This window comes from Pelmatolapia mariae, linkage group LG22 (genome assembly GCF_036321145.2).
Source record: "Pelmatolapia mariae isolate MD_Pm_ZW linkage group LG22, Pm_UMD_F_2, whole genome shotgun sequence".
In the NCBI taxonomy this organism is placed as follows: Eukaryota; Metazoa; Chordata; class Actinopteri; order Cichliformes; family Cichlidae; genus Pelmatolapia; species Pelmatolapia mariae.
Window position 1 is genome coordinate 23,450,681 of NC_086245.2, and position 15,932 is coordinate 23,466,612.

The 15,932-nt window shown below is 41.2% G+C and overlaps 1 protein-coding gene across 4 annotated transcripts in view; it reads left to right on the plus strand.

The window, feature by feature from the left end:
* The window catches only part of col16a1 (collagen, type XVI, alpha 1), a 108,499-nt gene that overhangs the window by 40,973 nt on the left and 51,594 nt on the right, over positions 1-15,932 (plus strand). For all 4 annotated transcript variants that reach the window (XM_065471142.1, XM_065471143.1, XM_065471146.1 and 1 more), the window contains 4 exons: positions 5,151-5,219; positions 5,303-5,420; positions 12,947-13,070; positions 13,803-14,084. In XM_065471142.1, coding sequence (XP_065327214.1) covers positions 5,151-5,219; positions 5,303-5,420; positions 12,947-13,070; positions 13,803-14,084 — 593 coding nt within the window. The remainder of the gene's footprint in view (positions 1-5,150; positions 5,220-5,302; positions 5,421-12,946; positions 13,071-13,802; positions 14,085-15,932) is intronic.

Sequence of the window (15,932 nt, forward strand, 5' to 3'; positions counted from 1 at the left end):
CAAGGGGAACTTTGGTGAAGCATGAGGAAGTCAGAGGTGGTAGAGAGGTATGTGAGGGTGGTACAGAATATAGATGAGGACAACTAGACAGCAGTGAGGTGTGCAGTAGGAGTGACAGGTTGAAGATGGGGGTGGGATTATAGCAGGTATCAGCTCAGAGCTCTTTCTTATATGCAGAGGTGTTGGACATGTTAATAGCCAAGGTCAGGTAGGAGTCTCTGCAGACTTTAATGTCTGCAGATGGCATTGACATGACCCGTAGTGAGAGTAGGGGGAGCCTGGCGAAGTGGAGGTATGCACTGGATAAAAGAGGAATGTGCGTGTGGGAGGGAAGCAGGGGAAATGGTGAAAAAAGGAGTAGAGGTAGTGAAAGTGGATGAGTTTAAATACCTAGCTTCAACCATTCAAAGCAATCGACAGCACACAAGAGGGGTGAAGAAGAGAGTGCAGGCAGGTTGGAGTGGGTGGAGATGAGTGTCGAGGTTGATTTGCGGCAGACGGATAGCAGAAAGAGTGAGAGAGAATTTGGAAGTGGTACGGACAAAAAGACAGAAGGTTGAGTGGAGGTGGCAGAGTTAAAGATGCTAAGATTTGTTGTGGGAGTCACCAGGAGGGACAGGGTTGGAAACGAGCACGTTAAATCTATACGTCTCTAATCTATATGCTCTACTTAGGGTTTCTTTTTACTCAAATTCTAAGTTGCTGAAGGCTGTTGTGCTTTAAGCATGCTGAAAGTTGAACATGAACATGAAGCTTAGGTATCCTAAAATTGTCACAGGAGAGATAAAAGCTTCTTTTTTAATCCTAAAAGATGCCTCTTCAAACTTAATTTCTTTATCTTGCAACATAATACAGCTATTCTTAGTGTTACCTCAGAAAAAGCAAACTATAGCCTGGGGAGTGCTGGTCTGGGTGTTGTGGGGTAAGTTGCTTTTCCTGAAGTGACACTTCACACCTTACATTACCTGTTATGTTTCCACTTTCTCTTTTTTTTCTCTCTCTGCTCTCCTTTGTTCCTCCCTCCTCATCTCTCCACCTTCTCCTCTATTGCGCTGTTTAACTTTTTATTGTGCTGCCCGTTTGCCTGCAGCCAGGGTCTCTCCACTCCACACCTGACAAAGCCTTCATCTCTATTCCGTCTGATGGAACTGCGGCAGTGATGAAACCAACCCCCACGCAAAACGCAAAAGGGGGGGGGGGGGGGGGGGGGAAGCAGCCTAAGCAGCAACAAAAAGCAGATCATACCATGTCTTGACTTAAAAAAAAAACTCTCAGTGGGAGATATGAAGATACACTCTTTCTGTGTGTGTGTGTGTGTGTGTGTGTGTGGATATGTGTGTGTGTGCGCTTGTGAGGCTGCACATTGCACTTTGTGCTGAGTTGGCAGATTAGGCTTCAGGATGGAGAATTCAAATTATGAATACAGCATGTGTGACTGTGCGAGTGAGAGAGGGCGCGAAGGCAGGATTTAAGAATGAGTGACAACATCAGACAGCTGAGAAAACTCTAAAGCAGCGCTCGATACCTTCTCCACCGGATCCGTTGTTCGGAAGTCACGTCCAACACGTCTGATTTCTTTTACTTTTAATCTCACCCCTCTCTTAGCGTGCCGCAACATTGCTGCATGACATCTCTTTTCCGCGGCTTGATTTGTATTTGTTGACAGCAATAAGAAAATGACACACTGGTGGGGGGCTCACGGGACAAAATGTGCTGCGCTTTGCAGTACAGTCATTTGTATTTTGGAACCAAAAATGGGCAAAAAACTGCACTGCGTAAAGTGATGATCTTGATAAAAAGTGAAAAAGTGATGAACAGCTAAAAGGGATTTAATTCTTTCCTCTTTTTTTTTGAGCTGGCCTCCGTGAAATTAAATTCCAGGGTCTTGATTAAAGTTGGTTGGTTGTTATTATTCGAGGAATTATATTCCTCTATTTCACCCCGTTTTGCTGTGAGCTTTGATAAAGCTGCATTTTGCTTGGAAACATACACAGTATCTTCGTATTGCATGCTTCAAGGCAATACTCCCTGAAGCGCACTGCCCGTTTCATCAAAAAGACATTCCCTAGGACTCCAGGGAGTAAAGCCCTATTTGCACAAGATTAGTATTGCTGTGTTGTTTAATGTGATTAAACTCTTACATCTGTGTTTGTTGTGCAGCTCTGGAAAATTGAACTTTGTGTTAATGTCAGTTTTACTGACATTAATATTAATGGTTGAGTTTCCTTAATGATAGCAAAAGGTTCCTTACCTACAAAGGAATAACGTATCCAACCTACACTGAATAAAAATTCTTCACTTTTAATAAGTATGAAGCAATAATTTTGAGATTTTTGAAAGCAATTCATTATTAAGGAACATGTGCTTGGTCTAAATTGAGTACAAATCAAGTACATTTCATTTGACCAGATTTCAATACATCGAACATTTTTATGTAACAAAATAGCATGGAAAATGTAAATGTAACTAAATTAGTTAAAAGTCAGGAATTTGGGGCACTTTTTTTAGACTGCTTTTGCAGTATATTTTAACTTGTTCTTTCTATGAATTTGCAAAACCAAAAGTCAACCAAAATTTCCTTTTTATAGTTTCCATTGTAGACTCCATAACATAATGGTGCATAAAGCACCAAAACAGATTGCAAAAAGAAAAAAGAACACATGAATAGCAGAGATGCTGATTTGCCCAGGACTAATATGATCCGAAGACTTTAAGGTTGGTGGTTCGATCCCTGGCTGCTCCAGTATGCATGCCAAAGTATCCTTGGTGAAGTTCCTGAACCCCAAAGTTCCTCCCGATGCAGTCAACAGAGAGTCTATATTAAACAGAAGGCACTTAAAATGTAGAAAAAGTGCTTGTATGAATATATGAGTGAATGAGACATTGTATAATGAGCTTTAAGTACTCAAGTAGAGTAGAAAAGCACTATATAAGAACCGGCAATGTAAGATCACCAGTTTCTAGAGGTCCCCAAGTAATAGTTTGTGATGTTAACAGGGCTTTAGAAAAGGCAGTTTCTTCAACCCTCTACTCAGTCTTCTTTTTAGGTGATAGAAACAAAGACCAGTGTCCTCCAGTTAAACTCTTCCTCAGAAGAAGCACCTAGTCTTTAGTTATGTGCTCCTACATACCATTAAACCATTAAATAACCTTTGCCATAATCTGTAAAAATTCAACTGTTATTTGAGAAAGTGAAGATTTATTGGAGATCCTACATGGCCTTGTTCTAGAGTTATTACATTCACAAGATTTTTAGAAAACTTGACCTCTGATACCGGGTTTTCAACTTGTCCAAGATGTTTTGCATTCTTAAAGGCAGGGTGAAAACAATACACTGTCAGCAAGCAGCTACCTATATGCCTGTTCTGTTTGTGCCACACAGCGGATGGCGCTGCATGAATCAGGTGCAATATTACATTTTCAACCTTCCCTGTCACAATTTCTGAATTTAACAACTTCTTCGTGCAGAAACTCGCCACACCACATTGACTTGCTACACCATTTAGTGGTATAAATTGATGGATATATTGGACCATAACACCTCTGCAGTTGCTGCCTTGCAGTTGCTAGAATCTGTTGACAGTAAAAGTTAATTTTTTAAAAGGCACCCAGGATTTGATGCTCCATTACAGGGTCAGCAGACAACTCTAGTTGTTCTTTAGGTAAAATGTCTTTTTAGAATTACATCGCTAGATAATTGAATCTGTTCTAAAGCTGTTGGCATGTGTGGTGCAGACCAAAGAAGATCCTCATGCCAATTGTGAAGCATGGTGGTGGAATTGTTATGGCTTGGGGTTGTTTTTCTACCTCAGGGACAAGGCCTGGGCCCGCTATATTAATGACGAGGTGAATTTTGAACTGGATTGTTGAACTGGACCTTTCAAAGAGTTAACAACCCAAAGAACATGAACGTCAAGCAATTGGTCAGATGAAGGCTTATTGAACGGTCTAGTCAACGCCACATCTGAAGGCTGCTAAAATGTTATGGAGTGATTTGCAAGTAGCAGTATATGCAAAGAAAAGAAACCCTTCAAACGTCTTGCAGCTGAAAGAATATTTTCAGCAAGGTGTCAGAGACTGGTGTGCAATTATGCAAATTGCCGCAGAGTTATTTCTACTGAAGTGGGCAATGCTAGCTTTTAAAGCCGGGGGGGTAATTACATTTGTAGAGAGTCTTACTTCTGTTGATGTTTTTCCCTGAATAAGCGATTGAAAAAGCACATCATCTTCTGAAGTCGTTCACCTTTATCTCTACACGTGCTTTTAAATAGGGACTTACAAGACGTCCAGCTATATCAAAAAGCCAACATTTTAATGGAATACAGTTATTTTGTCACATAAAAATAGTCTTTAAGTTTGTCAAATATGACCATCCTTCTGATTGATGGGGCACAAACTAGAATCTCTCATCCTGAGTTTCAGCACACGTGAATGATTTTGAAAACCAATCAGCAAAAGAGGTAGTTTTGTATTAAAACAGGGCATCGCATTCGTATTATCTGCAGTCATAATAAAAGAAAAATCTCAAAACTGAGCCCAGCAGAATGTCTTGCTCCTTGGCCCCAAAGAGATCAATTAAGGGTGGATCATAGCGTTTCACAGGGCCCACGTCTACCTGTGCTTGCCCGGTTTCACCCCCCACCCCCCGCCCCCAGCCACCTCCCTGTAGTCAGGCAGTCCGCTCTGACAGGCAACACTTTTCTCTGCAACCTCCCCTGACAGGGTGAGAACACATCCATCAAACGGAGGCAACCGCGACAGACAAGCTTGGTGCGAGACAACCTGTCAGGCTGGCTTGTGTTCCACTCGGCATAGCTTTGCCCTCATTTCATCTTCTTCTCTGTGTTTTACACTGTATTTTTTTTTCTTTTTTCTTTCGGACTCTCTTTCACCCCCACCAACTCCCATTCTCCTTCCACCAGATCAATATTTCTGTTACTCTCAAATGTATATATGTTTGAAGCTGCTGACTCTCTTTTTTTTTTAAAACAAAACCTCTGTCCATTTCACTCAGTAATAAGTGTCAGAGGTTATGTTTGACACAGCTTCTGAACCAACTTCTTTACATGCTTGTCTTACAGTACGTGTCGAGGTTTTTCACTTATTAGATACCCCCCTTTTTAATTTCTTTTTTTCCCCTTGCATTTCAGATGTGCAGTGCCCGTCCTTACAAGTGGAGGACTGGAAGTTTCCCCAGAGCGCCAGGACCAACATCACCGGTTAATAGATGAGCTCCAAACACACCAGCTGTTATGTGACTTTTATTTGGTGTGGCTGCTCACGAATGCCTTACCCTTTGCAGGTTTTAATCTGGTGAGGCGATTTTCCCTGCTCAAGAGCAAAGATGTCAAGAAGATCCGTAACCCTCGAGGAGCTGTCATCCTCCGCTTGGGCAAGACTGCGCTCTTACGACCCAGCGAGTAAGTCCGCTGTACATCTGTTTCATCTGTTTCTCCGCGCACCTGCGGACAAACCCGTGCACGAGCACGCAGCGTGGAGCTTTAGATCGCTGAAGATGTTTTACTGGGAAAGAAATAATGAACGTTCTGCAGGTTTTCCAGCTTTCTGGAGGCCTGTGTGGACGGGCTCTCTGTTTCCATGTCGTATCTGAACAAAGAGGACGGCAGAGAAACGGAAAACCCTCAGCTCTTCGGCCTCTGAACTCTCACTCAACATGTCAGCGCAGTCCAGTGTGTTTAAAAAAAAAAGGAAAAGGAGAAAAAAAAAGCAGAATCTTGGCGATCTGTATGCCGTGGGTCAAGCTGTGATTGCATTTCCAGAAATACCCATTCATTTCCCTCACCACCAACCCTGGCTTGTAAACTGGGCTGTAACAGCTTGTTGGTTTTCCACTTGCAACCGCATGTACTTATTATAACTAGCTTTCATAATGAAATGCATGACTTATTTGCCTGAACAGAAACTATAAGAGTGACGTCTTAATTAGTAGGTGGGCCAAAGTTGGCTGGAAAGAGAAAAAAAAAGATTTTAAAGGCCGTATTGGGCAGCTTGTTCTTAACTTATTTCTACATGAATAGACCCGCAGCCATAAAATGCAGCAACTCATGGCTTCACTCCCTTCCGTGCTTTTTGCAGCTTGACATGGTGTAATTATGCCTTCTCGGGGTGTTCACGTTGTTATTACACAGCAGTCGGGTGTAGACTGTGTTTGGAATTGTGTGAAAATTGCTTATTAGAGTTCTGTGCTGGCTGTTTTTCCGGCTGGATGAGCTTCTCTCTGCCCACCGATAAAGCAGTTTTTCACAACGTGCCAATTGGGTCAGCGCGCAGTATTTTATCACTCTGTCCAGCGCTGCGAGCCGTGAGCTCCGCTCACTTGAAAGGCCCGATAAATCTGTCTACAAAACATTCTTTTCGGTTGAGACGTTTTGTTCTAAAAGTGTCACATATATTGTTTGTCACAGACTTGTAGAGTAGTCGTACTTATGAAAAAGGGGCGAGAAAAACTGAAAAAACAACTGTCACTTCTTGGGAAATCAGCATCTTAGGAGCCAAAGAGGAAATACCAAGATGTTTTTGTTTTGCCTCTAACCATACAAAGAAAGGATGGGAACGCCATCTCTTCCCTGCTGCTGGTTTGGGATTTTGTGATTATTGAAATTTTGATGCCACTGAGAGCTCCACTGTCAGTTTTATCAGTGAAGAACGCTACCTGGGCGACTTCTTTTTAACTGAGACAGAAAATAATCAATGTTAGCACATCAGCTTTGCCTTCTGGGTACCTTTCATTTTGCTTGAATTGCTCTATACATAGAACTCACTGTCATTTGTGGGGTTCTCTATATGATTAAACCAAATCTGAGAAAGCCAAATCAAATAAGGGCTATTGTCTAATGGCTATGAATGCTAATTTTCTTCTTTGTTATTTGGTTGTATAATGTTTTTACTCATGACTTTAACCTGCATCCATTTCGATTTTTGAACAGGTTACCAACATTTAGAATAGAAGAGTGCAGGTGCACAAGACGTTAAAGGATGTAGTTAAGGGTTAAATCCAGAAGAACAATGCAGAAGAACAGTATCTGAAAGTCAAATTAGGAGAACTGGACTGAAACTCAGTGGAACCAGGTTATGTGGAGTTATGAATCTAAGTTTTAAATCATCATCTATAGCAGTGGTCCCCAACCTTTTTTGCGCCACGGACCAGTTTATGTCCGACAGTATTTTCATGGACTGGCCTTTAAGGTGTCGTGGATAAATACAACAAAATAAAACCAGTACCGGTACCAAAAAGACGATTTATTCATAACACACGGGAAACTGAGTTAAGGATAAAAACGATAAAAAAAACAACATTAAAAACCAATAAAAATCCTGAAAACCATGAATTTCACACCCGAGCCTCAACTCTCACAGCCTGGTAACAAATGACTCACGGACCAGTACCGGTACCAGTCCGTGACCCGGGGGTTGGGTACCGCTGATCTATAGTATGTACAGAGTAAGTCAGGAGAGAGGTATGTGTTAAACACTGTGGAGGCTCTCTCATGGTTTGGGGCTGTATTGCAGCCAGTTGTCGAACTATGAATGCAGAAAAGTACAGTCATATTTGATCTGTCATGCAATTCCATCTAGAAAGCGTCTCTTTGGCAACAGCTTCATTTTTCAGTATGGTGATGATCACTAACACACTGCCACTACTGTAAAACCTGGATAGAAAAAACACAGTGGAACACTATCAGTCATGGATTAATCTCCCCCGAGCTCAGACTTCAACATTATTTAAGCAGTGTGGGATCATGTTGACAGGGAATGGAACAAAAGGCAGCCACCATCCAAAGAAGAGCTTTAAATGTCCTTCAAGAAGCCTGGAGAACTATTCTGAAGCCTTCTTAAAGAAATTACGAGAAAGCTTAAAGAGAGTTCAGGCTGTGTCGAAGGATAAAGGTGGCCATACCAAATATCGACTTTCAAACTTGTTAGAATTGTCCAAACACTGTTTTCTTCCTCATGTGCTTTATTTCCATCTTGCTGAAGAAGTAGTTTAATACATAACTGCACCTATTTATCATTTTCCTGGCAAAATATGAAGAAATGAGGTGCGTCTCAAGACTTTTCGCAGTACAGTATTTGTGTGTCCCTGCAAGCATATTTTTTTTGCTCTGCATAGATGTGGCATCTTGCGTTAGATTTGACCCCTTTTTTCATGCAAGGTCAGGCTGCATGGGGTGTTTATAAAACTAAGTAACAAACAACGCACATCCAGCTCCGACTCGCTGTCACTCACACAGCTTTTTAATTCATTGCCTGTGAGGCCGACTCAAGTGAAGGACGTGTGTTCTGTAATTGGAAAGTGGTGTTTTGCTTTGTATCCCAGGCTAATCCAAGCTAATGCAAATGAGTGACAGACAGACGAAGCTACTCGTCTCCCGCCTCTCTCAGCTGTCTGCTGACAGTGAAATGGGCACCGGTCACAGCTGGTCACACGCATTTTAATTTCAGAGAAATATAATGTGGTTGCTTCGAGCGTGTTTCTGTTATGCAGCTCCAGTGTATAGAAGTCCTGTAATGTTATGGAATGAGGCCATGGTGGAAGCTAGTTAAGTCAGAAATGAGATGCGTTTAACGAATTTGGGACTCACTATCACCCAGCAGGAGTGGTACAATTTGTAGTTTAATTTAAAAATTGATGCTGCTCTTATTAAAAAGAAAGTAGTTACAAATTTACAGTATTAAGATCAAGAGATTGAAGTGGTGGGGGCTCATGAAAGTGCAAAAGAGCAAAGATAAGTAGCAGCTGTATTTTTGAAGAAAAAAGGCAGATTCGGGATAACTCAGTAAGGAGAGACATATATATAAGCTATTGTTGTCTGTAACATTCTTACTGTGTAGGATTTTATCTTTTTTCTCTTCTCTAAATCAAACTTTCTGCAGCAGCTTAAATGTCATTTTTCTAGATGGGGGCGGGGCTCTGGAACATAATTTATTAGCAGTGCTATCCACCTGCCTCTGGGGATGTCAGTATCGGTCAGTTATTCAGTTTGTTGATTGGTTGTTCCACTGCTTAGGTCTGAACCAAAACATCTCAGAAACTACAGGATGGATTGCTGTAAACTTTTGCACTGACATTTGTGGTCTCCAGAGAATATATTGTAATTGCTCCACTGATCACCTTGGTTTACCCTCTAGCTCTACCAGCAGGAAGACGTATCTTGCTTTTAGTGAAATGTCTGGCAGCTGTCAAATTGACTGACATATCATCTGATACAAATTTGTAGAGGCAGCCAAGGTGCCCAGAGGATCAATCCTAAAGATGTTGGTAATCCCCTGGCGTTTCAGCTAGCACAAGACACTGACATTTGTGGTTCTGAAAGAAAACTCTCCACTCATGGATAGATGAAATTGATGAAATTTAAATCATACATTGACTGTCCTCTCAAGAAGGATTGTGATAGCTTTTATTTATTTTCCAATCAGCTTCAGCTGTAAAATCAGCATGCAAGCATTGTCATTGTGGAAATTCGAGCATGCTAATGTTAGCATTAAAGGAAAAAGTACATGTCCGCTATAGCTTGAAATTGTGCTTTTTTCCCTTTTTTTTGTGTATCCGTCAGGTTCTAGCTGTTTAAAATTCCTTACGTTTAGTTGTGTATAAAACCATCAGGGATAGAAGTCCTCTCCACTGAAAGCAATTGATTCCAGCACAGTTAGAACCCAATATAAGGGTGTCTGTATTCCTCTCCAGGTGATATTCTCATCTTAAACTAGAGATCTGCTATTTCAACATTAGATTTCCTCTTCCCATCTTCCCCTGTGCCTCTCTGGCTCACAGAGACTTTCTTCTGCCGCCTTCCTCTTTCTCTCTCTCTCTTTTCTGTTTTTTTAACAAGTAACTTTCTCTCAGAGTTAGAAGAGTCTAGATCTGAATCTGCTGGGCCCCGCAGTGAGTGATTTATCTCCCCGTTGCATGTTTGTGTGTATATGTCTGACCCTGAACATAATAGGCCAAGTTGCAGTACTTCCAACTTAAAAGTCAATAGTTTCAGTACTATGAGTGCTTTTGTGCCCTGCAGCTCATGTCACTAATCGACAGCAAAACAACTGTGTTCTCAACATTGGATTTTCTGTCTCTCCTCTCCATTTCCCTGTCTGTTTCTTTTTCTTGCGTGTGCTTTTTCCATTTCATTTCCACAAGCTGTGTGAACCCCAGAGTTTCCTATATATTATCTCTACCTATGTGCGGATTAGTTAAAGGCAAATTCTCATGCATTTTCATATCGTACCAAGAAATTTGCTGTAAGTTTTTTACTCTCTCATCTTTCACTTGCTTTCTTTCATGTGTTTTTCTTTATCACCCTTTTCTTCCACTCATCTTCGCTTTGTTTTGACATCCTGTAGTTGGCTGTTTTCCCTTGGATCTTTCCTCAGTTATAAATCACTGTCACCCCACTTCTAGGAAGGGGAAACCAGCTGCTCCTTCATCTCTCAATACATCTGCACACTTCCAAGTAGTGAATGCGTGTGTGTGCGTATGTGTATTATATTTATGTGCTTAGGTGCCCTTGACCAGCAACTGAGAGATGAGGCTTGCCGGACCCTATCTGCTATGAAAATTAATGCCAAAGGGTAACACACGGGCTTTGCATTGTACTGCAGTCAAAATAGAAACGTAATGGAAACATGCATGGAAAAGAACAGGACTCACACAGAAGTGTGTAAATACACAAACACACACAGGATTACTTTGTTACTCTGTGCTCATGAGGACGTGAAGGAAAGATATATGAGCCCAAAGATTTGTCCCTATGAGTAAAAGCCCAATTAAATGAGACGGCAACTCTCTGGTTACTGACTGTCTTCATGTGAAGACGTGTTTTGCAAATAACACACAATAACCATCAGTAGGTTGGTACATATATTCGTAACCAATAAATACACTTAGTATACACACCTATAAATATTTCTATACATGCAAATTATTTAGTGGTGCTGCAGTACAGTAACTACATTCCCTTTTCTGCTCTCCAAGCTAATTCCTTACTGGACTGGCCAATGAGTTTAGGTTATTGGTCATACATATTCATATACAGAATATATTTACAGAGATCTGCTAAGACTTATTAGACCACTATCTCTTTTTGGGGCTGTCACATAGAGACTTTAAAAGGCTCTATGTGACGCATCATGTCACGTGTTGGATTTTCAGGTCACTTAGAGGCCACATAGTACATAAGATGTGTTGGCTTGAAAAGGTTAAGCAGCAGGTTTTCCCCTGAGAAGGCAGGTTTTGCATCACACATGAAGCCATTATTAGCTTATTTGTTTGACTGCTGCAGGTTTAAGTGACTCAAGTAGTTTTCATGAACAATCACCCCCAACTGGTAGATGGCTGCCCCTCGCTAAGTCTGGTTGTGCCGGAGTTTTCTTCCTGTTAATATAGAGTTTTTTCTTCCCACTGTTGCCAAGTACTTGCTCATAGGGGTCATCTGATTGTTGGGGTTTCCTTTCTATTATTGTATGGTCTTTACCTTACAATACAAAGCACCTTGCAGGTGACTGACTGGAATGCCTTCTGGACGACTACTAAGTGAGGCGAGACTTCTGTCCTATTCTGAGGCAGATGCAGGATGCTGGAGAGATTATGATTCTCGGCTGGGTTGGGAACCACTCGGGTGAGCTAGAAGATTTGGGATGTGGGAAGTCTGGGCTTCTCTGCTTAGGCTGCTGCCTGTATGACCGGAACCCGGATAAATGGTAGAAAATGTGTGGATGCTACCCAAATGCCAATTTAAAAAGATGAGTCTTCAGCTGCCTTTGAATGCATACACAGATAAGCTCATAGAAAATAAACTGGATGGGAGAGAATTCTAGAGAGTGGGGGCCACTACTGCAATGTCTCCATCACCTTTAGTTTTTAATCTACATTTCAGGATGGATGATTAGCCCTGATCAGAGGACCTGAGAGTCCTGCTGGTGACATATGGCATTAAAAGTTTGCCAATATAGGCGGGTACTTTATGCAGAACCCAAAAGGTGAACAGCAGAACTTTGAATTAATTTCTAAATATGATGCAGAGCAATTGCAGTAGGATGAAAATGTATTATAGTTCTCCGATGATGAAAACAAGAACAAACTAGAGCCTTAACATTCAAATCCAACCTTAACATCTGGTTCTCATCAACAGTCATTCCCAGGTCTCTAATAGATAATATAAACAGGAGAGGGAACCCAGATTTCTAAGGACCTGGGGGACTAGGCTGGCAGAGATGCACACAAGGATCTCTGCTTTATTCTCAGTCAGCTGGAGAAAATTACTTAACATCCAGGCTTTTATGCAGTTCAAACAATTCTGTGCAATTAAAGCTTTAAAACACATTGAGGCTTAAAAGTGATATAAAGCAGAAAATCATCAGCATACAAATGATAAGAACTGTTTGTGTCTCAAAATCTGATATAAAGGAAGTTGAGACATCCAAACCTTTATTGCCTAATGAGCACCAAAAGTACTGGATATAAATCTATTTCCCTAAACAATGGAATGACTTCATAACACCTTTTGTTAGCAATCACTGGGAGAACTTATGACTGTAGTTTTAGTTTTCTATTCATTCTTCATAGACTCCTAAACCGTGAATATTCCAGTTTTTCTTTTCCTGTGTTTTCTGCCTTTTTCATTTCTCCTTCGATAAAGAGAGTAATGCCCCAAAAAGCATCAAAAACACATTATAACTTTAAACTTTATGTTTTTAGTTTGTAGCACAAGCTCTTTGTAGTTTAGCTATTTTCTTATTTTTAAAAAATACTTTTGTTGCTTGTTCTCAGTGAGTTCTCTAAAGTATGAGAGGCTAGCACTCTCCATGAGCTTTTAGTATAAAACTGGAGAAGTCCCTCTTTAATCATTCTCTTTGTGCAGCTTCACAGTTTGCAGCTCCTGTGAATAGAGGAGTATCTTGGATCTGACCCCTCTGAACTTCTGTGCTCCAGCCAGGTGTTCCCCCATGGCCTGCCAGAGGAGTTCACTCTGGTCTTCACCCTGGCGTTAAAGAAGGCTGCCTTGAGAGACACCATCTACCTCTTTCAGATATCGGATGCGCAGGGATATCCACAGGTGCGGCTCCCTCATCATTTCCTCAGTTTTACACTTTCTCCCCCTCCCCCTCACTACTCTCTTTCCTTCTGTTCTCTCATTACTTGCTTCTCCCTTGATCTTTCACCTTTTTATCCCTCTCACTTTTTTGTCTTTTCATTCTCTCCGCCGCTCATCTCTCTCTTGCATAGTCATCCACTTTCCCTTTCGATTTCTTTTCTCTTGTGACATCTTTTCAATTTTCTCCCCCCTTTCATTCCATACGCCTTTTGTCCCCTCGTATTTTTCATCCGATACCCTTTCTTTTGCTCCCTGTCTCTTTGTCAGTCTTCTTTCGATCATCTCCGACTCTCCTCTTTCATTCACCTTCATTGTTATTCACTTGTGTTCCATGATGAAGCACTGGAGTCCCTCGGAGTCCCGATAATCACTAAGAGTTGGAGGCCAGATTTAAATACTTGGCGTGTATGATGGATGGAGGCCAAGTCGCCTCATTAGCAGTGATTGATTGGCTGTACTGCTTGTGTGTGTAATTAATATGTCTTTCCCCTTTACCGTATCTTTGCTAGTCAATTGTACAGGTTTGTTAGGTGGTAATCACGTGTACGTACTGTATTAAAGTTTGTTGAAGCCACTGCCAGTCAAACACTTTGAGATATATTACTTTTTGTTTTACCTATTTGCATTATTTTGAGTTTAACTGGTACAATGCCACCTCATTTATCCTGTTCTTTGCCTCCAACTAAAACCCAGCTCTCCGTAGACGTCAGCGGCCCAGATCGCACCCTGTCCTTTCGAGCCAAAGGGGCAAACCCTTCAGCGGACCTGGTGGGTTGTGTTTTCACTGGAGAGGGAGTGGAAGCCTTGATGGATCTGCACTGGCACAAGTTGGCCCTCAGTGTCCAACACGGAGCTGCTTCCCTCCATGTGGATTGCAGCTCAATTGAGACCAAACCCCTGGAGCCCAGAGGAGCCCTTCCCTCTGATGGACACACTCTGCTGGGTATTCGGGCGTCAGATGCTGGGGCTGTGCAAGTATGAGATTAATAAAAAATATAATAATTTTATTTTTATAGTGTCAACAATAAACAACAGAGTAAACAATAAAGACATTTAAAAAAAAATACAGAAAATCATAAACACACAGGATATAAAAACTTACATGTATAGTTAATAGGAAAACCTCAGTAAAGACACTTCCTAGATAGTAGATACATTTGGACCTAATCTGGCATTAGCAAATGGTGTGTGGGCCAGATGTGTCCCAAATGGTTGAAACATATCTAACATCTGGCCCATATCAGGCGGACCTTTGGCAGAGTTAGACAATCTGAGTCAGCGTTATAAGTTAAGATCAAATAAGACCCATAAAATAGGGCCACATTTGGGTTAAACATTCAGTGCTCTCTTGGTTTTACAGAGCGGAACCCTAAAAGCTGCTATTGATTTACTTGGGATGCAGAAAGCTCCAATGCTGACACAAGAACAGCAAGATCTCATTCACCCCGAGTAACAAAGTGAGTGGCTGGAAAAAACCAGGAGACTTCTGCCAGAGGACTCTATAGGGATTAAAATATCAGCAACGTAACCGAGAGCCTGACTGTGGAAAGCCTTAGCCATATTTTAAAATCAGTCCTCAAACTCAGTGCATAAATATGCAGAAAATGGAGCGACGTGATCTGTTTTTTTTCTTCTGTGGCGTGACTTAGGTGCTCCCAATTTCAACAGTGAGGCTTCTTTCACAAAGCTGGGTGCAAAACAAATCGAGAGCGGTGCAATCTGCCGCCAGCACATTGATTAAAATAAAGTGGTCGACAGAACTCGAAGCCAGATTAAAACACACCAGTTACCAGAGTTTGCAGTTGTCCTTTTGAGCCTCCTGAGCGTGTTTCAGTGTTGTGAATTAAGCAAGATTGGAACATTTTTTCCACCCAAAAAATAAAGTCTTGTTGTTTATAAAAGGTATCGATCACAAGTTAAATTTAGTTGTTTTTTTACTCCCCTAAAATATTCAATACAAATGCAAGCAAAGCCCAAGGTTTGCCAAGGGTAGACTTTTTTTAGCTAGTGCTTGGCCATTCCATGCTTTTAAAAATGGTCTAATGGGAAAATAGAGGGACATTAGGCAAAGAAATATCACACGCTTGACTTCACAGTCTTGACTGTTGAAGAGCTTTTGATTAAGATTAAGGTTTGCAACGTAAATGTCATCTCAAGTTACTATTTGAGCATATGGTGACCTTTAGTCTCTCTCTGTATGAGGAACAAACTGTTTCAGAGGCGTTATGAATGAGCTAGGTTGAGGTTAGTGCCACAGATGAGGGCATCCTAGAGCACAGTTGAGTAATATAACACAGTAGACCCCTGACATTTAGAATTTCACCACTTTATCGAAGCATTTATCCAGGAAAAAAGACATTCCCTACCATCCTCCCATAAATGCCTTTCAACTGAAATCATAGATATTTAAGCTTATATTTATGTGTATATGCGTCTGTTCTACACCCATAAGGTTTTCATTCCTTTAAGACAATCTCAATGAGTCCTGATTTAAAAACATAAGCCTACCTAAGCGAATATATGTAGTGAATTGAGACTATTAGTGCTAAATAGATCCAGTAATCCAGACAATTAATTTAATGATCAGCTGGGGAAACAGCTAGACCACTTTCGTCAGTTCAGGGGGGAACACACGCACACTCTCACGCAACCGCAGACATTCACAGGAAGCATCTGATGAAGTGATTTCCCATTGCTTTACATTAATGAGAAATTAATTGACTCTCAGCCATGTTTACTGCCTCATTTACACTTGATGTTCTTAATAAAATAAACAAAGCAAAGTACCCTTAGACACCGCCATATCCAGCACTGTATTTACTA